This window comes from Lagenorhynchus albirostris, chromosome 2 (assembly GCF_949774975.1).
Source record: "Lagenorhynchus albirostris chromosome 2, mLagAlb1.1, whole genome shotgun sequence".
Taxonomy (NCBI): Eukaryota; Metazoa; Chordata; class Mammalia; order Artiodactyla; family Delphinidae; genus Lagenorhynchus; species Lagenorhynchus albirostris.
Window position 1 is genome coordinate 98355320 of NC_083096.1, and position 23860 is coordinate 98379179.

Genomic DNA, 23860 nt, shown 5'->3' on the forward strand with positions numbered 1-23860 from the left:
CACTCAGAGTTCTTGCAAAAGCAAAGATATTGAACCAAATAATCTGGTTGCTTTGTCACTGGAACAATTATTTTCAAAGTTTAGTCCAAGGAGTTTTAGATTTTGTAGGTATTGAACTCAAAGCTGTGCAGTTTTTTGTCTGCGAATACTGCTATGAGGCCATGCAATGTTTATAGTTCCTATGGTAAGAATAAGGTACTTTCAAGGAATAAAATAAAATAGGAGAGGGGAAAAAAGGGAAAGAAAGAAAGAGGAAAAGGGAGTAAGGGAAACCACAAAAAAAAAGGAAGGTGAGATAAAAGGAGAGTAGGGTTTTAAAAAAACTGTTCAGCTGTTCCTAAATAGGACTTTTTTATTTCTAAAATATATATATATATGACCATTTCAACAGGATTACAAAAGACAGAAAAGAGTCAAATATAAAAATAAAACTGGAAGAAAAAAAAAGAAGAGGGAAAAACTTGTTATCCAAGTTTTAAAATGGTAGGTTATATAAAATATATATATTTTAAAATATTTATTTATTTGGCTGTGTCAGGTCTTAGTCGTGGCACATGGGATCTTTGTTGCTGCATGCAGGATCTTTAGTTGCGGCACGTGGGATCTAGTTCCCTGACCAGGAACCGAACCTGGGCCCCCTGCATTGGGAGTGCAGAGTCTTAGCCACTGGACCACCAAGGAAGTCCCCATACAAAATATTCTTGAACTACCTGACTGGATAGGAAAGGAATTATGACAACCATCTGGTAAATGCATTCTCGAGTTAAATTTCAATAAAATGTAGCACCTAAGAACAACTTTGGTAATTTCAAAGATGATGTTAAATTAGGGAGCATTCTCTAACACAGCAGTCCCAAACCTTTTTGGCACCAGGGACCGGTTTTATGGAAGACAATTTTTCCATGGATGGGGTTGTGGGGCGTGGGTTTGGGATGATTCAAGAGCATTACATTTATTGTGCACTTTATTTCTATTACTATTACATTGTAATATATAATGAAATAATTATACAACTCACCATAGTGCAGAATCAGTGGGAGCCCTGAGCTTGTTTTCACTTGCCACTTACTTATAGGGTTTTGATATGAGTCTGCAAGCAATTGATTTATTATGGTCTCTGTGCAGTCAAACCTCTCTGCTAATGATAATCTGTATTTGCAGCCACTCCCCAGCACTAGCATCACCGCCTCAGCTCCACCTCAGAACATCAGGCATTAGATCCTTATAAGGAGCACGCAACCTAGATCCCTTGCATGTGCAGTTCACAGTAGGGTTTGTGCTCCTATGAGAATCTAATGCCGCAGTTGATCTGACAGGAGGCGGAGCTCAGGTGGTAATGCGAGTAATGGGGAGCGGCTATAAATACAGATGAAGCTTCACTTGCTCGTCTGCCACTCACCTCCTGCTGTGCGGCCTGCTTTCTAACAGGCCACGGACCGCTACTAGCAGCTTGACTAGTTGTCTTGAGTTTGATGCTGTGGCTCTCACAGGCCTGTCAGATGGTTTGATGAATTTGGAGGGTGTTTGACTCCCAGTGTTCAGTGTAAAGCTTGTTCCATTCCCAAGGACCTGTGAAGCAAATCTTGCTGCAAATCTCATCAGAAAAATACTGCTGTGCAGGCTGTTTTAGTTATTTTACAGTCTTATCTTCCTAGAGCAGAATTCCTGGAATACACTGCTATTATCTTAGCTTGGTCTCAGTATTGTTTAAACTGGGGACAGGAAATTTGTTTCAGTTTTCAATTCTGTGTCGGGTTCATGGTTATTCATTTAATTAATCTTCTTTAAAGGTGCACATATGTTATATACTTTTTATATGGACAATATATTTCAAAATAATTTTTCTCTAGGAAAGCACTTGTACTTGAACATTCCTTAAGACGTTTCTAGACTGAAAACTGATAAGCCATGTCTTTAACAAGCCCAACAAACCATTACCCTTTTAATTATAAATGGTTTGCTCTTCCTTAGGTTGGGCATAAGGTAAAGTAGCCTCTGTGTTGAGAGCAGTTTTCCAACTAATGTGGGGCCCCATGGTAAAAAGGTTCCAAGAGTAATGAGATAGTTTTCTTTAGCCCTACAGGCCAAACATCTCTGACTAGTTGTCAGCAGCCAGAATCATCTTCCTTTCATTTACCAAAATGCTGTTTAAATAGCTTTTTCTACATATTCCACAATATATAAAAGATTGGGAATCACTGGTTTAGGGAACTATGTTTTGTGTAAAATGGCATCTTTTAAACATTAGAATCACATGGCATCTTTTAATCACTAGAATCCATTGACCCAATGGAACAATCACATTATGAGAAACACACAGAAATGAAGATTCCCTTCATTCAAAATAACATATTTGTTTACTTCCGAGTAAGCAGAGATGAATTCCAGTAAGTTAAGTGAAGCTCTAATAGAAAGCTACTCTAGGTCTTAGAGTTAGTGCTTTGAAGTTGCTTTAAATAAAAAAGCTTATGTTTTCTAAAGACACTCAAAAACAAGGGAATTCTAAGTCTATTAAACAATTGCATTCTAGGTAATTATTCCAAACCATTTCATTTATTTTTCTGCTGAAATACATTTTTTCCCCTTTCACCAGTGATGAGAACCACCCAAACCGAAAACAACAAATATTTGTACAAAATTCCTTCTTGCCTTATTAGTAGAGACTTCAATAATTGCTATTTTGCTTCTTTCAACTTTAATGTAAGTATAAAATTATGAATTGAAAAATGTAAATATAAAATTATGAATTATAAAATTTGTTATTTTAACCAAGCCATAAAATTTACAACTAATTTGAAAGATGTAAACCTTGAATTCTTTTCTCCTCAAGGTAAGGCTTTGGGAAGTCAAGAAGAAAAAGAATTTGGAGAAACCACTGATCAAAATAAGTAAATAGGTTATTGTACATTTGTTCACAACATCTAGGAGACAATGAATTCATATTAAGAAAATTATATATAAGAAATTATAGAATATTTTTTGTCATTAGATACTAGCCTTGGTTCCTGATGACCACAGAACCAGCATATCAGCCCTGGATTGCACACTTCTGGATTTCTGTCTCATAGAGACCACTGTTATGGGCTCTGTTATGTGCAGTCAAACTTAATCCTAACATACTATGGGTTGCCTTCATGAATTCTTACTGCCCTGCAAGGTAGGTATTACCATCATTCTTGTTTTTACAGTTGAAAAAACAAAGACTCAGAGTGGCAAGTAATCAGCTTTGGAAAGAGCAAAAAGTTATTGTAACAAAACTGAAATGAGATTGGGGCCAAATTATAGAGTATCCCAAACGTCATCTGATCAGTGGTGGGATATAAGCAGTGTTCAAGAAAGGTTTTCCTCAGTTCTATGAGGGATGGTGTAAGTTGTGATCAATTAAGCAATCATTATGTTTGTTTAAGGACAAGACAAGAATGCAAATATAAAGTGGGGAATAGATGAGAGCCCAGGCAAGTAAAAGTGAAGCCTAAGATTCATTGAGTGTGATGTGGGAGTCAAGATGAATCATCTTTGGAGCACTTCCTTATGTTATGATTATAAGAAAAGATGTTTAGCGCTCAGTTTTACACTTTCAAAATATATCAGTTACAATAAATATATTGAGTGTTTGCCTAATTAAGTACCATATTTGTTAGTGAACTTCTATAGATATAACTTGCTTCCTTTGACCAAAATTCTCATGGACCAATATGTTCCCTACTGCCTTTGAATTTTCTCTGTCTCACTTTGATAAGACACTTATATTTGCAAATTTATCCAAGTTGTGTAACCTAACTCATGCATTTTGAGTCTGAATATTGAGCCAGTAATATACCAGTTATCCTATCAAGGCAGATTGCTGCAGATACATTTTGACCAGGGAGTCAAATGTATTATCTGACCAGGATATTAAGGGAGTATATATAGACCCAAGCAGAACAGCATCTAAGGATTTCCATAATTATGTGGGCAACTAATAATAGCCACAGCTTGACCTGTGGATGGATGGTGGCAAGAAGCATGAAGGTGAGCCAGAAGACTTCAGTCTTGAGGATCTTTGAAAAAGGATTTGTGGTAGGAAGATCAGGGATTGAGTTTTGGTCCAGTAATTTATCAGTCGTGTGACTTAGGGCAAGATGCTATAGCAATGTTCTCATACATAAAATGGGTATAATACTTCCAATATAAAATTGCCCATTATATGGTAGGGGCTCATAAATGTTTGTTAAATCTGAGTTTTTTATTCTAACTGGCAAAACAAACATTAGGAAGAATTTCAGCAATCTAAAAAAATAAAAATTGAATAAATGCAGACACTCTATGTTCTTAGAAGATTAAATACTGTAAATGTCAATTCCTATCAAATTACCTTACAGTGTTAAGTATAAGTTTAGTAAAAATGGTAAGAGAACACTTTTTGGTCATGGAAAAGTACTTGAGAAGAACAAATAAGTAGGTATATAAAACAAGATTCTAAAAAAGGAGTAGGGGATTAGTGAGAGAAAGACAGTGAGGAAAAGCTCTAACAAATATTAAAACAAAAATTATAATAGTTAAATGAGTGAACAGGCACAGATAACTTCAACGGTACATCCCAGAAGTACACCCTATTATTACATAAAATTCAATAATTTAAAAAAGGAATCACTACAAATCAAATTCAGTTCATGAATTTGGATATAACAATTTTGAAAGAAAAGCTAAGTAATGTCTCAACTCATACTGTATGCTGCTGTAAATAGATAAATATAAAACCAGAATATAACACAGAAACAAAAGTTTATTAAATTATTGGACAATTAAAATTTCAATTAAATTTTGAAGAGATAGAAGAGTTCACAAAGATAAACACTAAAAAATTTGATCAAAGGAAAATGAAAAGCTTTTGTAAGTTAAACCAAAAACCTCCAACCAATACCAGATATATTAAGAAATATATATTAGGAAAAAATTGTGTCAAAATGACAAAGTATCAGTATTACTTAATAATTCAAATCTCATACAAATGGAAAAAAACCCCAAAACTGAGCAACTTACTTGAGTTTATTATTTTGGCACATTGAGGATCTATGTAAATAAGTTTGGCAAGTTTGACAAGTTTACTCATACTCATGAAAGAAAGGTAAACAAAAAATTCACAGTAGCGTGAAAGATTTCAAGAAATACCTGGGGAGTGTATAGCTGCTAACAGATCAGTTTGTACATCAAAAGTTAACTTTGCTTCTAATTTCAACATAGCTAATTAAATAAATTACCGAACAGCCTAAAATTCTTCTTCCTCTCTTTGTCCCCACACATCCTGCAAAAAGATAAAGCACCCAAAATAAGCAAGCCTTGAATACATGGTAGTAGTCAGCATCAACAAATTAGTTAACTGGTAAATAATGGAATAAATGCAAAATATAGTCCTTTAGAAAAGATTTTTATTTTCTTGGCACACAGACATAAAAATGACATTTGCCTACTAGATAGAGCAGTTGAAGACATATCAGAAATGCATTGCAGTTCACATAGGTTATAATGCTCATAGACAGGATGACAGGTCTCATGTTTCCTCAATTATCTTTGAAATGTATTAAATTATCACAGCATACTGGTTAAACTGGCAAACTTCTCAAGTTAAAAAGAATGATTTGAATTAATTAAGAACCAAGGCACAGAACCATTTTCAATATGTAATATAATGGTACCTCGTCCAACATCACTCAGGAATGAAGTATTCTATTTAAATGTTTTTTAGTCAACATTTATCCCTCTAAAGTCTAAAACTATTATTTTAACAACCTTTGATGAAGTAATGTGTAACATGCCTCTTAAACTTTAAAATAGGCCATGCAGATTATAACAATGTTCTTTCATTAATATTCCTAGTAAGGAATATGAATCACTTAATTTTCTACTGCAACACGATATCCTAAAAATTTACTGAGGTGGATATTTGCCCTACCATAGATAACCCAATATGGTTATGTATTTAAAATTGTCAACTTGTTTGACAATTATTTATTTATTAGAGTTAATATATTCATTTACTTATTTATTTATCACATTTAATCATCAGCCAGCCATTGCTTCTTGCTTTTATATTTAACATATTTAATGTTGGTTTTTGGTTACTTTTCTTACCACTTTTAATATAGGAGTTAAATTAGAACAATAGAACTATGTGAATCTTTGATGACTAATGGTTCTGCCTCTCAAGGAAGGTCATTCTTTTTAACTGCACAGGTTAGAGAAGGTTATACATTGAGCAATAAAGAAGGAAGGGAAACTTGGAAATCAATGTGTTTATAGACAGTGGTCAGATTACTATCACAATGGTCGTTAAATCTGTAGGATTTAATCTGCTTTAGGTTGGGAAACCAGGAACGAAGCTAGTTAAAACTAAAGGAGGGTCGAGAATGGGTATTTGGTATCTGAAGCATTTTTACATTTTTACTACTCAGAAGTTTTAGCTTACTTGTTTTTCTTCTTTATTTTTACTCCTTCTTCAGAGTTAAGGTGGTTGGATATGTGACCTCTAGCTGAGAAGTGTTATTGCACCATTATTTTAACTATAAATACACAATTGAAAAATGAAATGGATTTTTGCAACTATTTCCTTTCAACTCTAAGTATAATGATCTAATTTAAGAGCCTTCTTGAGACAAAAACAGACAGTAAAAAAAAAATTCATCTAGAAAATAAGTACTATTAAAAAATGTCAAATCATATAAATGTTAAAAGCCTTTTTCCTTTATGACTTTTCCAGATTTAAGGTATGTTAAAATAACATGAAAAGCTTTTCAAATGATTATACTGAATTCAAGATAACTACTGAATTCATATCTCTATTTATATTATGTTAAGATTGTTCTCAATGTTAAACTTGTCAACACATTTTGGTTACTAGGAAACCAGTATAATACACTTTTACACACAAACTAAAAATAGTTATTAAGTTTTAGAAAACTAATATAGTGTTTTTTGTCTTTAAAGTTCTCATAAACATGGCCAACAATTTGCGTTACGAAAAGGTAAACCATCTCATAGTAGGACACTGGCACTCAAGACTAATTTTATAAAACTGTTTTTAGAAAATAAATTCCTAATGCTTTGTGGTTTTTTCATACATCCTATGCATCATTAGCATAAGTAAATTATGTTAAATATACTGTTGAAATTCATTATATTAAAAACATGTTAATATATCAGTGAAAAAAATAAAAGCACATTATAAACATCTGTGCTCCACTTATGAACATATATTGCAGGTGGACACTTCTATGATTCAGCATTCATTTAGTATCTATTGAATGCAGCATGGAAGGTGCTAGAAATACCATAGTAAAAGTATTAATTAACCACAGCCTATTTGGTATATATTGTTACTGAAAAAAATATATACCACCATTTAAAGATACTTTTTCATTTCTTTCATTATTACATTCTCATATTTCATTTTCACTTATGTACAAATAGAAGATTACACGATTTTTTCATTTTCAAACTCTGGATTTCAAATTATTGATTTTTCTAGGCATTTGAAGAATACTTCCTGAATTCAAGACAAACATCCTATTTAAAAAAAGAAAAAAAAGAAAAAGAAAAACTAATGCTTTACAGTCTTACCTAAATCGGGCATCAGTATTATATGAATGAGATTTTAAGAATGAATTTAGCATGTGCAGATAAAGCATTTACATTACATTATTACCTTGCATTCAACAATAAAATTGATTGCATACTTAATGCAATCATATGCATGAGTCAACTATAAATCATAGAGAGTTTCAAGAATTGTAGCAATTGACCAGGCTTGTGTTTCACAGCTGAAAGGACAGTATTGGCCATTCTCGTTGGTCAGTTCTGGAAGTCCTTTCCAAGGGGATCTTAAAGAAAGAAAAGCCATTTTATGAGATATAATCAAACACATATCTTGTTGGATTAACAAAATAGGCAATACACCTGGGTGATTTTGTCTTCTCTTTTAGAAAACAATATGTACTCATTTACTACAAAATAAAACAGAATATCCTAAAGCTTATGTATAAAGAATTTAGATTGAAATTATTCTTTGAAATTCAATCTTTTGGATTTAAGACTTTCAATTACAAAGGAATCCCTTTATGTATTAAAAACAAAGGAAACTACCATCCCAAGCAATATATAAGTATAGATACAAACATCCTCTCAGGCCTAATTTTATTTCTTTTGGAGTAAGTTTATGAGACTCAAATTGTAATTATGTGACTGTATTATGTTTGATCTTGACAAAATTATAAAATGAATATGAAATGATGAAGAAACACTGGATTATGACTAGGAAAAGAATGCCAATTAAAAACAATCTAAATTTCCATACTAATTTCTCATTATCCTGAATAATAATACAGTTAGTATTTATTGTGCATTTATTATGTTCTAATACTAAGTGCTTTATATACATTATCTCATTTAATGCTCACAGCAACTCTATAAGGTAGGTATCATAACTATTCCTATTTATAGAGGAGGTAAGAGAAGTTTATGAAGGTTAATGACTTGTTCCAGATCTCACTATCAAAACACAGCATTATTAGCATATCAAATTTATTCTTCATTTTGATGTAATGTAATCCCTTAAATATGAAATGAAAATTTAAAAAAATACAGAATTCTGTAATGTTTCATTTTTTTGGTTCATTTTTTGTTTCATTATTATGCTTTGTAACTTACATATACTTTTCTGAAGATATGAAATATTTCATAATAAAAATGAAAAAATGATTCAATTAGGTAAATATGGCAATATTTTGAATAATAATTAATAATAATATCAGCTAGGTACCATATTTCAAAAAACTGTCATAGAGAAATAGAAAACATAGAAAACATATTCATTTTCAAGTGTTCAAACTACTTCAGAGTAACATGTCAGATTACTGAAGTTGGGTTCCTGAGTATCTATAATGGGCTAAATTGTGTCCCCCTCAAAATTCACATGTTGAGGTCTTAACCCTCAGTACCTCAGAATGTGAATTTATTTGGATATAGGGTTGTTGCAGATGTAACTAGTTAAGGTGGATCAGGGTGGGCCCCTAATCCAATATGATTGGTGTCCTTACAAAATAAGGAAATTTGGACACAAACATGAACACAAGGAGAATGCCATGAGAAGACTGGAATTATGCTGTACAAGCCAAGGAAATGCCAGAAGCTAGGAGAGAGGGCTGAAAGAGATCCTTCCCTAGTACCTTCAGACAGAACATGGTCCTGCAAATGCCTTGATTTCAGACTTCTGGCTTCCAAAACCATAAGACAATACATTTCTGTTGTTTAAGCCACTCAGTCTGTGGTGCTTTATTACAGCAGTCCTAGCAAACTAATATAGCATCAAAATTAAGATACAAAACAAACTTACAGAACCATTAAATGCTGCTCATAATTGGATATGAACACAAGAACGTGGAAGATACCCATACTTGTATAAAGAAGTCCCCTTTCCCTTGCTTTCTGAAAAATTCATTCCTCAAGTCATTAGGTGGGACCAAGAAGGTCCGTAACTGCAGTTGAGGAGGGAAGGAGAGAAGGGTAGCAGGAGTAGCACTGAGTAGAATGTTAGAGTCTAGGGGGTATGAGGAAGGAGTTCACAGCAAGGGTGGGGGTAGTCCAGAGCCCAAGTGGTGCAAGGAGAGCATCCATGCATAAGAGTGGCCTACATGGGGTTGTCAGGCCCAAGGAAGGTGAAGAGGGCATCTATGTCTTGTGGCACCCCAGCATGAGATATCAGAGCTAGAGCAGGGTGAGCTGGGTCCATGTGGTGGCGACAGCAGAGTATACGAAGCAGTAGTTTTTAAGACACTGAATATTAAGCAACAAAGAAGAATGATTCCTAAGAAATAAGAAAAAAATTGAAGTGAGTCCTATGATTACTATACCTTCCTGTCTTGAGAGAGCTTCTAGGATTTGACAAAGGGAGGGGAACCAGGTGGATCCTGGCAAACTCTTTGAGCTGAAGAGATGGAATTGAGAGTCCAGAAAGACCAAGACAGCTAGAATTTTCAGGTCAGACTAGAGATGAGATAATTGTACAAACAGAGAACTCTGGAGACATGTAAAGGGTCCCACTCAAGTATTCGCAGCATAATCATCAGCAAATACACAAGAGAAAACTAACCAAGGATGCGGAAAGAACCACCCAAAAGTATTAGATGAAGTAGTACCTGCCATTCAGAGAGGGTCAGGAACAGTGCTTATTCCCACCAGGTAGATTTGAAAACTTTGTAATTTTAGGGAAATGGGATAGAGAACTCAGATGAGTGTTGACTCATTAGTGTAGACTAATTAGTCCTGAACTAAATGCTGTTCTGGTTAGGTCCAAAAAAATTTAAAATCAAGTCCTGAAAAGATCAGGCTGTTTCCAAATAATTTAACTGCATTCCAAACTAAAGTTCAAGAATATTTTTATGGAAATACAGAAAAAAACCCAACATCCAAGAAAGTAAAATTTACATCTAGCATCCAATAAAACACTAATAGGCAAAGAATAGGATAATATTAACCATAATAAGAGAATATCACGAGTGAAACCAACCCAGAAATCAATTAGCAAACAAAGACATTAAAATAGTTACTGTAACAGTATTCCATATGTTCAAAATATTAGGCAGAGACATGGAAGATATACAAAAGACCCAAATCAAACTTCAAGAGATTAAAACTACAATGTATGAAATGAAAAATACACTGAATGAAATTAATGGCAAATTAGATATAAGGATGACAGCAGATTTCTTGTCAAAATAGTGCAACAACTTTAAAGTACTAGAAAAAAACTTGTCAACATTGAATTCTATACACAACAAAAACACCTTTCAAAAAATGAAGGCAGATACTTTTTTGACATACAAGAGCTTAAAGAATTCATCATGAGCAGACCTGATATAATAGAGGAAGTCCTTAGGCAGAAAAAAATGATACCAGATGGAAATATGGATATTCACAAAGAGATGAAGAACACTGGCAACTATGTATTTATATAAGACTTTTTTCTGTATTATTTAAATAACCTCAAAAGATAACTGATTGAAAGAAAAATATAACAATGTAGTATGGGCATTATAATATATGTAAAAGCAAAATAGATGACAATAATGGCATACAGGTCTGAAGGGAAGAAATGGAACTATACTATTTTAAGGTTCTTATAGTACACTTGAAGCGCTATATCTTCACTTGAAAGTAAACTATGGTAAGTTAAAGATGTATACTATACACCTAAAGCAAACATTCAAAAAACTGAAATAAGAATAGCTAATCAGCCAACAAAAGAGATAAAATAGAAATAAAATAATCAGTCTAAAAGAAGCAGGAAAAAAGAAAAAGCTAACAAAGAACAGACAGGATAAACAGAAAGCAAATAGATTTATACTTAACCATATAAATAATCACATTAAATGTAAATGGTCTAATCATTCCAATTAATAGGAAGAGATTATCAGGCTGCATAGATAAATAAGACCCAATTATATGCTCTATGTATAAGAAACCTACTTTGAATATAAAGACACAAAAAGGTTAAAAGCAAAAAGATGGAAATATATATATCATTCTCACAACTAATCAAAAGAAATCTGGAGTTATAATAACTATAAATAGAGTATAACCTTTAAAAATTGTGAATCACTATATTGTACACCTGTAACACATAATATTGTACAGCAACTATACTTCAATTAAAAAAACAGATTCACACACCAAAAAATCTGGAGTGCTTATATTAATATCAAACAAAGAAGATTTTGGAGCACAGGCATATTGCCAGTGATAAAGAAAGTCATTTCATAATGATAAAAGGGTCAATTCATCAAGAGAACATAATAATTCCAACCACTTATGCATCTAATAATAAGGCTTCAAAATACCTGAAGCAGAAACCCATACGACTCCAAGGAGAAATAGACAAATCCATAATTGTAGCAGAAAATGCCAATACCCATCTCTAGGTAACTCACAGAACAAGTAGACAGAAAATCTGTGAGTACTTTGTATAACACTACCAACCAACTTGACCTAGTCAACATTTTAAGAACACTCCACCCAACGACAGCAGGAGGCACAGTTTTTCACTTGCAAAGAGTTTAGTGACCTAGTTAGAACATATTCTGCATCATATAATAAGTATCAATAAGTTTAGAAAGATAAGTCATATTAGATATATTCTTTGACCACAATAGAGTTAATTTTGAAATCAGTGACAGAAACATCTCTGGACAATTCCCAAATATTTGAAAACTAAATAACACCTTTCTAAATAACACATGAGTCAAAGGGGAAACCAAAGGGGAAAACAGAAAGTGTTTCAACTGAATTAAAAAAAAAAACACAACACATCAGAATTTTGGGATATTGCTAATTTAGTACACAGTGGGAAATTTATAGCACTAAGTACCTATACTAGAAAAGAAGAAAGGTCTTTAAATCAATGACCTCAACTTACACCTTGAAAAAACAGAAAAAGACAAATTAACCTGAAGTACGTAGAAGAGAATAATAAAAAGTATAGAGTAGAAATCAATAAAATAGAAACTGAAAAACAATACAAAAAGAAAACCGATGAAATCAAAAGGTGGTTCTTTAAGAAGACCAATAAAATCGATACGCCTCTAGCCAGGCAGATCAGGGAAAAAAAAGAGAAAATACAACTTATCAATATCAAGAATGAGAATACTGACATTACTACAGATTCTATAGACAATTTAAAAAGTAATAATGCACTTTAGATGAAACCATTTCTTGAATTGTGACTTTTTTTTTTTTTTTTTACTTATTCTATCATTTATTGAGGAAAAAGTCTTACATATTAGGGTAAAGCAGTAGAAAGCAGTGACACGGAACTCCATCATTTCCAGCCTCATGTAGCCAAGAGAACAAGCCTTGAGGACTTAGTGGGGACAGTGCTGGCTGTGCACCTCCCCACAGGTGACAAGTATTTTTGATCTATCTTTTCATTTAGTCTTGACAGCAAGTAATGAGATATTATTCTCATTTTATAGATGAAGAAATTTATTTCAGAGAGGTTAAGTAACTTGTTCAAAGTCACATGCAAAAATAAGCAGCAAGGACAGAATTTGAAATTCAATCTGAATCCAAAGCTCATAGTTAAAGCATATTATGCTATCAAAAGTAGCTACAGGAAACAGCAAGAAATAAAAATGGAAAGGTAGTTTGAGAAAAAATTGTGGGAATTAAAGAATTTGGATTTCATTCTGTAGCCAGTGGGGAGTTACTGAAGATTTTTAAACATAAGATTAAAATTGTGAGTTATATTTCCACAAGATTGATCTTGTTTGGGGTAATATGCCAAAATGGAGAAAAGAGAGTGGAAGTATGGAGGTTATTGCCTAGTCCATAGAAAAGGTTATGAGTTACAAATCAGGCATTGGCAACAGAAAGGAACACGGTGGGCTGTTAGAAGGAACAGAACTATAATCAAGTCTTGACAACTATCTGGATGTTCTGGAGAGGTAATGAAGTAAAATGTAAAAGTACCTGGGGTGTTTAAGCTTGCAGAGCATGAATAATGGTAATACTGTAACAAAGATGGGAACTATAGGAAGAAAAAACGTGTGAGAGAAAATGAGTGATGGCAGAAGGCCATCCGAGGTAACAAGTTTATCAGTAGCTAAAAAGTAGAAGTGGAGTTTATGAAAGTTAAAAATTACCTGAAGAGTGAAGATGTAAAATTAGGTGAAATATAACAGAAGACAAGTCAGATAGAAAAGAAAGGAAGATCAAGGATAGAGTTTTGGAGAATGAACATATTTAGGTGCCAGGAAGCAAAGCCAGAAAAACAGTAAATAGAGCCAATAGTGTAGTGGTTAAGAGCACAGCCTGTGAAGTCAGCTTGCCTGGAGTTCAGTAAGAGCTCTACCAAATTACTTGCCATTTGACTTTGTATAAATTACTTAACTTTCTAAGCTTAATTTATAAAATAGAGACAGTAGCTCATATCTTGAGTTAGTATCTCGTCCGTGTTACATGTACTAATATATTAATGCTCAAAACAATACCAGCACATCCATTTAAGATGAGGAAACTGAGGCTCAGAGAAGTTAAGTAACTTTCCCACAGCCACATAGCTAGTAAGTGGAGATGTGAATAACAATAATAGGATAATAATAATAGTAGTAGCTATTTTATATAGTTTTTTGGATGAAATGAGTAATGTTATATGAATGCATTTAGAACAATATCTGAAGATAGTAAGTACTCAATAAATATTATTTGCTATTATTATAGTTGTTACTATTACTAGGTTAACAAGAGAAACCTAATGCTGTGGCTAGCATAATGTTTTTCATGAAAAGAGGAAAGCAACAATGTCAAATACTATAGCCAGGTCAAAGAAGAGAACTGAAAGGAAGCCATGGGATCTGGGAACCAGAAAGGATCTTCTTGAGTGGCTTCACCAGAGTGGTGAGGGCAAAACAAAAGCCAGATTGAAAAAAATAAATAAATAAAAAAAAAAAAAAAAAAAAAAGCCAGATTGTACGTGGTGATGACTGACTGGGTGTCAGAAAAGAAAAATAAATGAGGTTAATTGTATAGAAAATGTACTGAAAAGAGAACAGAATGATAAAACAAGGCTTGAGGCAGGAACAGCATGAAGGGACCTTACTTTAGGATAGGCTGACAGATATCTTTGTAGCTTAGGAAGGAGGGATCAAGTGGAATACCAAGAAAGGATAACTATTTGACAAGGTCATGGAACAGGTAGGAGGTATGTGATTATAGGTAAAGTAGAAGAATCATCTCTGCAGTGCAAGATATTCTTACTCCTCGTGGAAAAAAAGGAAGAAAGAGAAAAGCAATGCAAATATTGAGAAATACTTTGGCCAGTAAAGGATGGAATGTAAGAATGTTCACATCACACAGACTTCAGACTTAATCTCTAGATGAGGCAGAAGTGTGACAGGATTAGGGTTTCTGTGACTATACTTAAGCTAATGAAAATAAACTTTAAATAAAAAGAAAAATTTTGACAACATTCATGTTGCTAGATGGAAGTCCCTCATGTTCTTATAATAGAGGAGATAAAACTATGTTGTTTATGCATATTTATGCATAATTATTCTGAGCAATAAGATGTACATATATCTAGGTTTAATCTAGAACTTGTGAAATTAAGATACCTTTTGACTGAGTTATATCATCTTATAAAGACACATAACTCTGATACTATTTATCTGCTAATAATTAGGACAAAGGAGGTGACAAATGGGTTTGAAATAGTCAAAACACCAACACTGATATTTTAATTATAATGAAATCATTTCTGAAGATTATTTATTGATATATCTTTAAATCAGTTAACTCAAAAGGCCCAGCCTGAGACTTTTAGTTTTTGTATTTATCCTGTGCTAACCATACCCAAAAATATCAGCTAAATTTTAAAAACCAAAGACTATTCCACCACATGTATAAATCATGCAATATCAAGTCTTTAAATTAAATAACAACCTAAAATAATTAAAAGAAGGTGAAAATTACATAGAACTTGTGTTAAAGAGTAAAGCTTTCAAATTTCACATAGAATATACTGAAATGAATTCTAAGGAAATGCCATTTACTAGCTAATAAATAGACTAAACATTAATTTTTTTTTTTTTTGCGGTACGCGGGCCTCTCACTGTTGTGGCCTCCCCCATTGCGGAGCACAGGCCCCGGATGCGCAGGCCCAGCGGCCATGGCTCATGGGCCCAGCCGCTCCACGGCATGTGGGATCCTCCCGGACCGGGGCACGAACCCGCGTCCCCTGCATCGGCAGGTGGACCCTCAACCACTGAGCCACCAGGGAAGCCCCTAAACATTAATTTTGAAAATTACATGCCCTGATGACTTACCTCTCAAGATGAACATAATGTCGAGAAAGAACATTTTTAACCAAAAATATAGTCTTTGAAGTAATCTCGGGACCCATCAATTTGGAAAAATATAATTTCGCACGAAGAAAATACCCAACAGGCCACAGCCACTCCTGAAAAAGATGATTTAAAAGTGAAGGAAAAAAAAGAGCTGTGGATATCAAAAATTATTTGAAAAATAACTTTAATTGAAAACTCAAAGAAGAAAAATTAAATTCTTACAGGTCCTTGGTGATAATTGAAACCTTTAGCAAGACTGTAGTTGTCGTTGTCTAAGGCATTGTCATAAGTTCCACAGTAAACCATATCACTGCAAAATAATTGAAATTTAGGTTAAAAAAAGACCAGGCATTACACGGAAAGCATTAGAAAAATTTCCTAATAGCAAAGGTAAAAACTAATCAAATTATTTTGTTTTCCAATCTCTAGACTGAAGCTCATCATCCATTTAACCTTAAATTAGTATATACTGAATTCAGAATGTGTTAGGGAATGATTAAGAAACACTTACTGCCTAATACAAAAAATATAAAATATTCAGATATCTTGCCTTCAAGGAGGCACTAAATATTGGTTGAATTTAATTATTTCACTAGGCCTCTAATATACTTATAACAATTAAAATATACACAGAATAATTTGAATTAGTAAACATTAAAGATAAGGTTTTATTAATTATTATATATTGGAAAGATTGTTTTTTAAACTTCTCCATGAAGTTATTATTTTTTTTATTTTATTTTATTTTTTTTGTGTTACGCGGGCCTCTCACTGTTGTGGCCCCTCCCGTTGCGGAGCACAGGCTCCGGACGCACAGGCTCAGCGGCCATGGCTCACAGGCCCAGCCACTCCGCGGCATGTGGGATCCTCCCGGACCGGGGCACGAACCCGTGTCCCCTGCATCGGCAGGCGGACTCTCAACCACTGCGCCACCAGGGAAGCCCCTCCATGAAGTTATTTTAAAATTAAGTAAACTTGGTACATTATTAGATTATAAATAGCAACTAAATGCACACAATTTACACATACTTACAAATTAAAGTTACAAACACTGCAACATTTAATACAAGACAGTTATCTACACTCTGTTTAATTAGATTATTACTTTTTTTTTTCTTTTAGTGAGATAGATAGAACTTGTAATGAGTAAGCTTTTACTGTGGGTTTTAGTTTTGACCAGTGGTTCTTAACACCTCTGAAAATATTGAGAATACTTTAGAATGCAGATAAGTACACACATATAAAATTCTGCATCTCAAGACTGAAATGAGTACATAATAAGTCAGGAAAAATCTACAAAGGAAAGGTACTACAAAAATGAGGATCTCTCATACATGAAAGAGAAAGCAAATTGATGATGGGTATCAAGCTTTAAAGCAAAAAAGTAGAAGAAAAACAGAAAGGTCATTAGAAACTCAAAAAAAATTGAAAAAGAGAAGAAATACAAAATGAGATAAACACATAATCATAAAAACAAAATTTATTGGTTTCAGTAAAAATAGTTGTGTAATTACTTAGAGAGGATGGAAAGGGTTTGTGGCAAGGTAAGGACAGAGTTAAATCCTCATCTGTCATCGCAAGCAGTAAGCAAATAATGTCTAGTATTTAAAAGAATCAAGAAACAGGTGCAAACACATACCATTTAGAAATATGGAAGGAACTACTACGAGCAACAATTTAGAAAATCAAGGTTGTCTCTGAGGAGACAATACATCTATATTTCCAATGTTAATGATAATCATGTATGACTTTTACAGTCAGAAAAAACAGGCATTAGAAAATATTCATGACATATTAGTTTATAAAATTAAAATTCTTTTACTGATTATTGAATATAGGACAAGCCAAAGGCATTTTGAACACTGATGTTTAATGAAGATACAAAACGGATTTTTAAAAATTCAGTTTGAATGCAATTTTAGAGATTTTATTGATAAGCAAAAAAAATTATGGCTTGATGCAATAAAATATCCACAACATGGGGCTTCCCTGGTGGCACAGTGGTTGAGAGTCCGCCTGCCGCTGCAGGGGACACGGGTTCGTGCCCCGGTCCGGGAAGATCCCACATGCCGCGGAGCGGCTGGGCCCGTGAGCCATGGCCGCTGAGCCTGCGCGTCAGGAGCCTGTGCTCCGCAACGGGAGAGGCCACAACAGTGAGAGGCCCGCGTACCGCAACAAAACAAAAACAAACAAAATATCCACAACATTCTTAATACTTATACTCTAACTTACTCTGGATCCAAACTTTTCATGCCAATATGAATATAATTGTATATTAAGTATAATATGAACAAAATTCTTAGTACTTATAACTTACTCTGGATCCAAAGTTTTCATGCCAAGAGGACCAAGCAATTTTTCTCCTGCAATCTCCAAAGCTTTCCATGCTTTTTCTGTAGTAAAGAGCTCAGGGGCCTAATGAGTGTTGAAAACAAATATACAAACTTTTTAAGATCACAGAAGAATTAGTGTCCACCCACTTTGGAAAATAGACTATAAACTTGGAAAATTACGAAAACTTTAAAAATACAGTGCCGGTCAGAAATCAAGTGCAGATGCCTAATCAGACCTAATCCTATCAGGCCAACTTGGAAGTGCTGATCTTGGCCTTAGAGGTTAGGAAAGCTGTTTGAGGTGATTGTTTCCTTGTGTCACTTAAGAAAGTATACTAGCTCCAGAATGAAGCTGTCACAGCTACAGTGAAGGCAGAACACATTTAAACCCATATAATTCATTCTTTAGAAGATTTACAATAGCTTCAAGTTCATCTGGAACTCATTTTTTGCTTTTAGGGTCATAATATAGTACAGAAGGATTTGCACTCCAATAGTATGAGTAAATTTACTTGTGATGTAGAGAAGGAGAGAAAGCATTGGTGACTAAGAATCTGCATTAATTTTAAATGTTAAATGAAATCAAATGCACACTGAATCAAAGCTACCATTATGTACCTTAGTATTTTTTATTCTACTATAATTAATAATACTACATTTAATACTCTTTTTGACAAAGTGGCAACATCTAGGCGGGCATAGAAGAACACATACCTTCTCTATTTTACTGTATTTTTAGACTAGGTATAGAGAAAATAAGGAGAGTCTAGAATTCTTGGCTAGACAGAACTCATTAGTGCAATACAACAAAGAAAACGTAATGTGAATTGAAGCTACCCATATTAGTTCATTAGTCCAGATGTTTCCAACTAGTGTGCTGAGGCACTGGTCATGGCACAGGTGTGCTGAAATACAGATGCCCTCTGCTTTCAAGACAGCTGGGTAGGGCCTGGGGCTAACTGAAGCAGCTGGATCTGGCAGCGACCTAATCCATTTGGGCCAGCGTGCTGTACAAATATCATCATTTTCTATGTGTGTTATTGAGAAGAACTTCATTAGTCATCATCCATTATTTTCTATTTCTTGACACCAAATGTTATAGGTTAATGGTGATATGCATAATGCTTTATTCATCAGAAAAGACCATATAAAACTAGCTGGTGAACAATGCACTTTTTAGCAATTCAATGAATTTGAAAACAAATGGGAATAAAGAACTAAATAAACCCTATCATAACATTTTTGAAATTTGGAAAGAACAGAACAAATCACTTACCACAACCATTGCTATGGTAAAATTAGGCCTGAGCTGGTAGTCACACCAAGGGCTTGAAGCTCCATAACTATCTTTGTATATGCCACGTTTATGCACCAGATTAGAATGCTTTTCATTGACATCGGAAGGGTCTTCTGACACATAAAATAACTTTTCAAAGTTATCTTGTATTTTTCTGTTCCATTCATCATATGAGACTCTCACAACTTTTCCTGAAACATTACAAAAGACTTGGTAGTTTTAGGCATTCAAAGAAACCCATACATTTAGTTACAGCTAAAGAGTAATATTTAGTCAATAAATTATCCACTTTTTAAAACTGTCAGGGCTTTCTGAAGAACACTACCCAGAAATTAAAAATTATCTTTCATTGTATTACCAAAAAAGGATTAGACTCTAACAAATGATCCCAGATCATTTGTCTTTGTTTGGATCACTCTTACATTTGATAAAATTATCTTTATTGAGCACTTGAAAGGAGGCTAGTTTGAATTGAGAGGTGCCAGAAGTATATACTGTATTTATATATATATATATTTATATATATACTGCATTTCAAAGACATAGTACTCCCCAAAAGAATGTAAAATAGTTCATGAATAATTTCATATTGATTATATGTTGAAATAATATTTGGTATATATTGAGTTAATAAAAAATATAATCATAATTAATTTTACCTGTCTCCTTTAACTTTTTTAAAATGTAGGTACTAGAAAATTTTAAATATGTATGTGACTTAAATTATATTTCTATTGGACAGCACTGCTCTGGAAAAAGAGATGTAAAGATTTCATAATTGTTCACCAAAACTTGACTTGCTCACAGTCATACTGAGGAAAAAAAATAAGTATGATGCTCTTCATATCTCAGTTCAAAGTTGCTATAAAAATATGGTTAGTAATCAGGTTTGTTACAGTTTTCATACTAGTAAATTAATGGTTTGTCTTTCCCCTTAATCTTAAGGGTTTTCTAATACTAGTTCGTTGAGTCACATGATGATTACGTAGGTTAAGAATATTGACAGTACATTTGGAGTTTCTTTGTAAACAAAAGAAACAGCTTACCATGTCTTTTTACTGTAACTTCATGATAAGGAAAAATATTTTTTTGGGATAATTCCAGCAACCAACGAACGGCAGATTTACTCAGGCCCACAATTTCCACAGCAGACCCATCTCTAAAATTAAAAATAAATTTTACTCTGTGACAATGAGTAAATTAAGCACTATCTAAAGGGCATTCAGGGACTTCTCTGGTGGTGCGGTGGAAAGACTCCACGCCCAATGCAGGGGGCCCGGGGTTCAATCCCTGGTCAGGGAACTAGATCCCACATGCATGCTGCAATGAATCAGAATTCGCATACTACAGCTAAGGAGCCCGCGTTCCGCAACTAAGGAGCTGGCGAGCTGCAACTAAGACCCGGTGCAACCAAATAAATAAATATTTTTTTTAAGAAAGGGCATTCAAAAAACAGCTTTGAAGAATTATATAACTAACACATTATAAAAATGACTGTCTATAAAAAAATCCTCACTTTATAGGAATGTGCACTGCATATATAAGAAATTGTGATTCACTTTGCTATACAGCAGAAACTGACACAGCAGTATAAAGCAACTATACTCCAATTAAAAAAAAAAAGAAATCATTCCTCTTATTACTTTGCCATTGCTTACCAACTTAATGTATTTAAAAAAAATTCTATGAAGTAGAATAGAGATTATGGAGTAAAAGGAGATAGCTGCTGGAAAAAGGCAGAAGTAGGAGTCAGAGAATACTGAGATAGAGTTCCAGTGAAAAAGATAGAAAATACGGGATACTGAATTGAAGAAAGCCAGGGAAGGTAAACATCATAATTTGAAAGCTCATTTTTAAGGAAAATGAAAGGGAAGTATAAGATCTAATAACTCACCAAAATAAACAGGTTTTTAAAAGAATTTGTAAAACATGTAATGACAACTACTATTCAATAATTGTTTTTGACAATTCTGATTGAAGATAAAATTTGGAATAAGAAAATAGTTTCTCAGACTTGATATTGTAGTAAGAACTTGAAATCATAAAAAGAAATGATGGGATAAAAGATTTAAAAATTAAGGGGAAAATGTTCAGAAAGTGAAAGGATTTCATAAAAGACAGGACAACTGGTTGTTTTCTATATTTACAAAAGATAATAATAATGAAATACTTACAAAGAAAACACTTCATGTTATAAAGAAATGTCTTAACTATGGGGATAATAAGTTATAAAACTTTCCTTTGAGGTGCCTGCAGGTAGTCAACCCATGAGAACGTCCAGAAGAGAACAGATAGCTTTACTTGATGACTTATATCAAGAGGATTGTGTATGTGTATATTAGGGGAGAGAAAGGAGTGCGTGGAAGGGGAAGTAGGGGAAAGGAAGGAAGATTTTGACTGATTTAACATGAAGATTTCATGGTTAATAGAACAGAAGATTCCACAAGTATGTGGTTTTACAAATGATATAACTATATAAGCACTAAAAATAAACATTACCTTGGAGTGGCTGGGATTCCTTTGTTTCTAGCTCTGTCACTTTCTCCCATTTTATCCATCCATGTACCACAATTCAAGCGATTTCCTCCATAAACAAATCCTGTTTCTTCATCAACCCCTGCAGTTATATTAAAACCTAAAAAAGAAAAATAAAACATTTATAAAAATATAATAAATTAGGACAACTACTCTAGAGAGTAATCTGGTAATACCTTAAAAGTTGAAGATGTGCATTTTCTACCACATAATAATTTCGTTTCTAGACATACACTCTAGAGAAATGCTTATCTATGTGAACATGGAGACACATACAAGAATATACATTGCAACACTGCTTGTATTAGCAAGAAAATAAAACTGCTGAGAAGAGGAACAGAAAAACCCTAGTCTAGTTATATAATGGGAAACTCTATACCATTTAAGATTAATGAACTACATAAAGCAAAATGGATAAATCAGAATGACTGAGTAAATAAGTTGCAAAAGATATGCATAATAAGATGCTGTTTCTGTAAAATTTAAAATATAGATAATACTAACACATATAACCATGTATGTCTATATGGCTATGTCTAATATGATAATATTTGTATAAAATTAGAAAACATAAAATACATAATATACATTATACAGTATATACTATGATATACTGAATATATGCTACATAATATATATCATACATAATTTACACATACTCAAACACATATAAACACACAAAATACAAAAATATACATGGAAATAGTAAATCCTGATTATAGGATGGTTGTTGATTCTAGAGAGTGAGGGAAGAGAAAGAGATAGAGATGAAACTTTAGCGGTATCTGTGGTGTTTTATTTCTTTTCAAAACAAAAGAGAACAATCTGAAGAAAATGTGGCCAATTGTTAATATCTATCTAATTTCAGTTCTAGGTTCAAAGCATAATTTACATCGTTATCTGTATGTTGAGATATTTCATAATTAAAATTAAAAATTTAAATAACTCAGAGATGAACACAGATGCAAAAATCCTCAACAAAGTATTAACAAACCAAATTCAACTTGAAAAAGCATATACCATGATCAAGTGGGATTCATCCTAGGGATGCAAGGATGGTTCAATATTCATAGATTAATCAATGTGGTATCTATACATCGCATTAAAAAATTAAAGAATAAAAATCATATGATCATCTCCACAGATGCAGAAAAAGCTTTTGACAGAATTCAACATCCATTTATGATTAAAAACTCTCAGCAAAGTGTGTATAGAGGGAATGTACCTCAACATGATAAAGGCCATATATGAAAAGTCCACAGCTAACATCATACTCAATGGTGAAAAGTTAAAAGCTTTCCTGCTAAATTCAGGAACAAGACAAGGATGCCCACTCTCACTGCTTTTGTTCAGCATAGTATTGGAAGTATTGGAAGCCACAGCAATCAGACAAGAAAAAGAAGTAAAAGGAATCCAAATTGGAAGGGAATAAGTAAAACTGTCACTGTTTGCAGATGACATGATATGATATACAGAAAATCCTAAAGACACCATCAAAAGATGACTAGCATTCATCAATGAATTTGGTAAAGTTGCAGGATACAAAATTCACATACAGAAATCTGTTGTGTTTCTATATACTGATAATGAACTATCCGAAACAGAAATTAAGAAAAAAATCTCATTTACAACTGCATCAAAAAGACTAAAACACCTAGGAATACATCTAACCAAGGAGGTAAAAGACCTGTACTTTGAAAACTATAAGACATTGATAAAAGGAATCTAAGATGATACAAACTAATGGAAAATATACAGTGCTCATGGACTGGAAGAATTAAATTGTTAAAATGACCATACTATCAAGGCAAATTACAGATTCA

The 23860-nt window shown here is 33.3% G+C and overlaps 1 protein-coding gene and 1 long non-coding RNA gene across 3 annotated transcripts in view; one reads left to right on the plus strand and one right to left on the minus strand.

Annotated features, from left to right (window-relative positions):
- Positions 1-5391: 5391 nt before the first annotated feature.
- Positions 5392-23860, minus strand: part of AGL (amylo-alpha-1, 6-glucosidase, 4-alpha-glucanotransferase) — a 79487-nt gene continuing 61018 nt past the window's right edge. For both annotated transcript variants that reach the window (XM_060139519.1, XM_060139518.1), the window contains exons 28-34: positions 22002-22137; positions 20549-20661; positions 19482-19693; positions 18190-18287; positions 16095-16182; positions 15852-15985; positions 5392-7856 (exon numbers count right to left, since the gene is read on the minus strand). In XM_060139519.1, coding sequence (XP_059995502.1) covers positions 7739-7856; positions 15852-15985; positions 16095-16182; positions 18190-18287; positions 19482-19693; positions 20549-20661; positions 22002-22137 — 899 coding nt within the window. In that variant the 3' untranslated portion in view covers positions 5392-7738. The remainder of the gene's footprint in view (positions 7857-15851; positions 15986-16094; positions 16183-18189; positions 18288-19481; positions 19694-20548; positions 20662-22001; positions 22138-23860) is intronic.
- LOC132514594 (uncharacterized) overlaps positions 15736-23860 on the plus strand; it is a 115960-nt gene continuing 107835 nt past the window's right edge. Inside the window, exon 1 of the long non-coding RNA XR_009538869.1 lies at positions 15736-15775. This is a non-coding gene — a long non-coding RNA (uncharacterized LOC132514594). The remainder of the gene's footprint in view (positions 15776-23860) is intronic.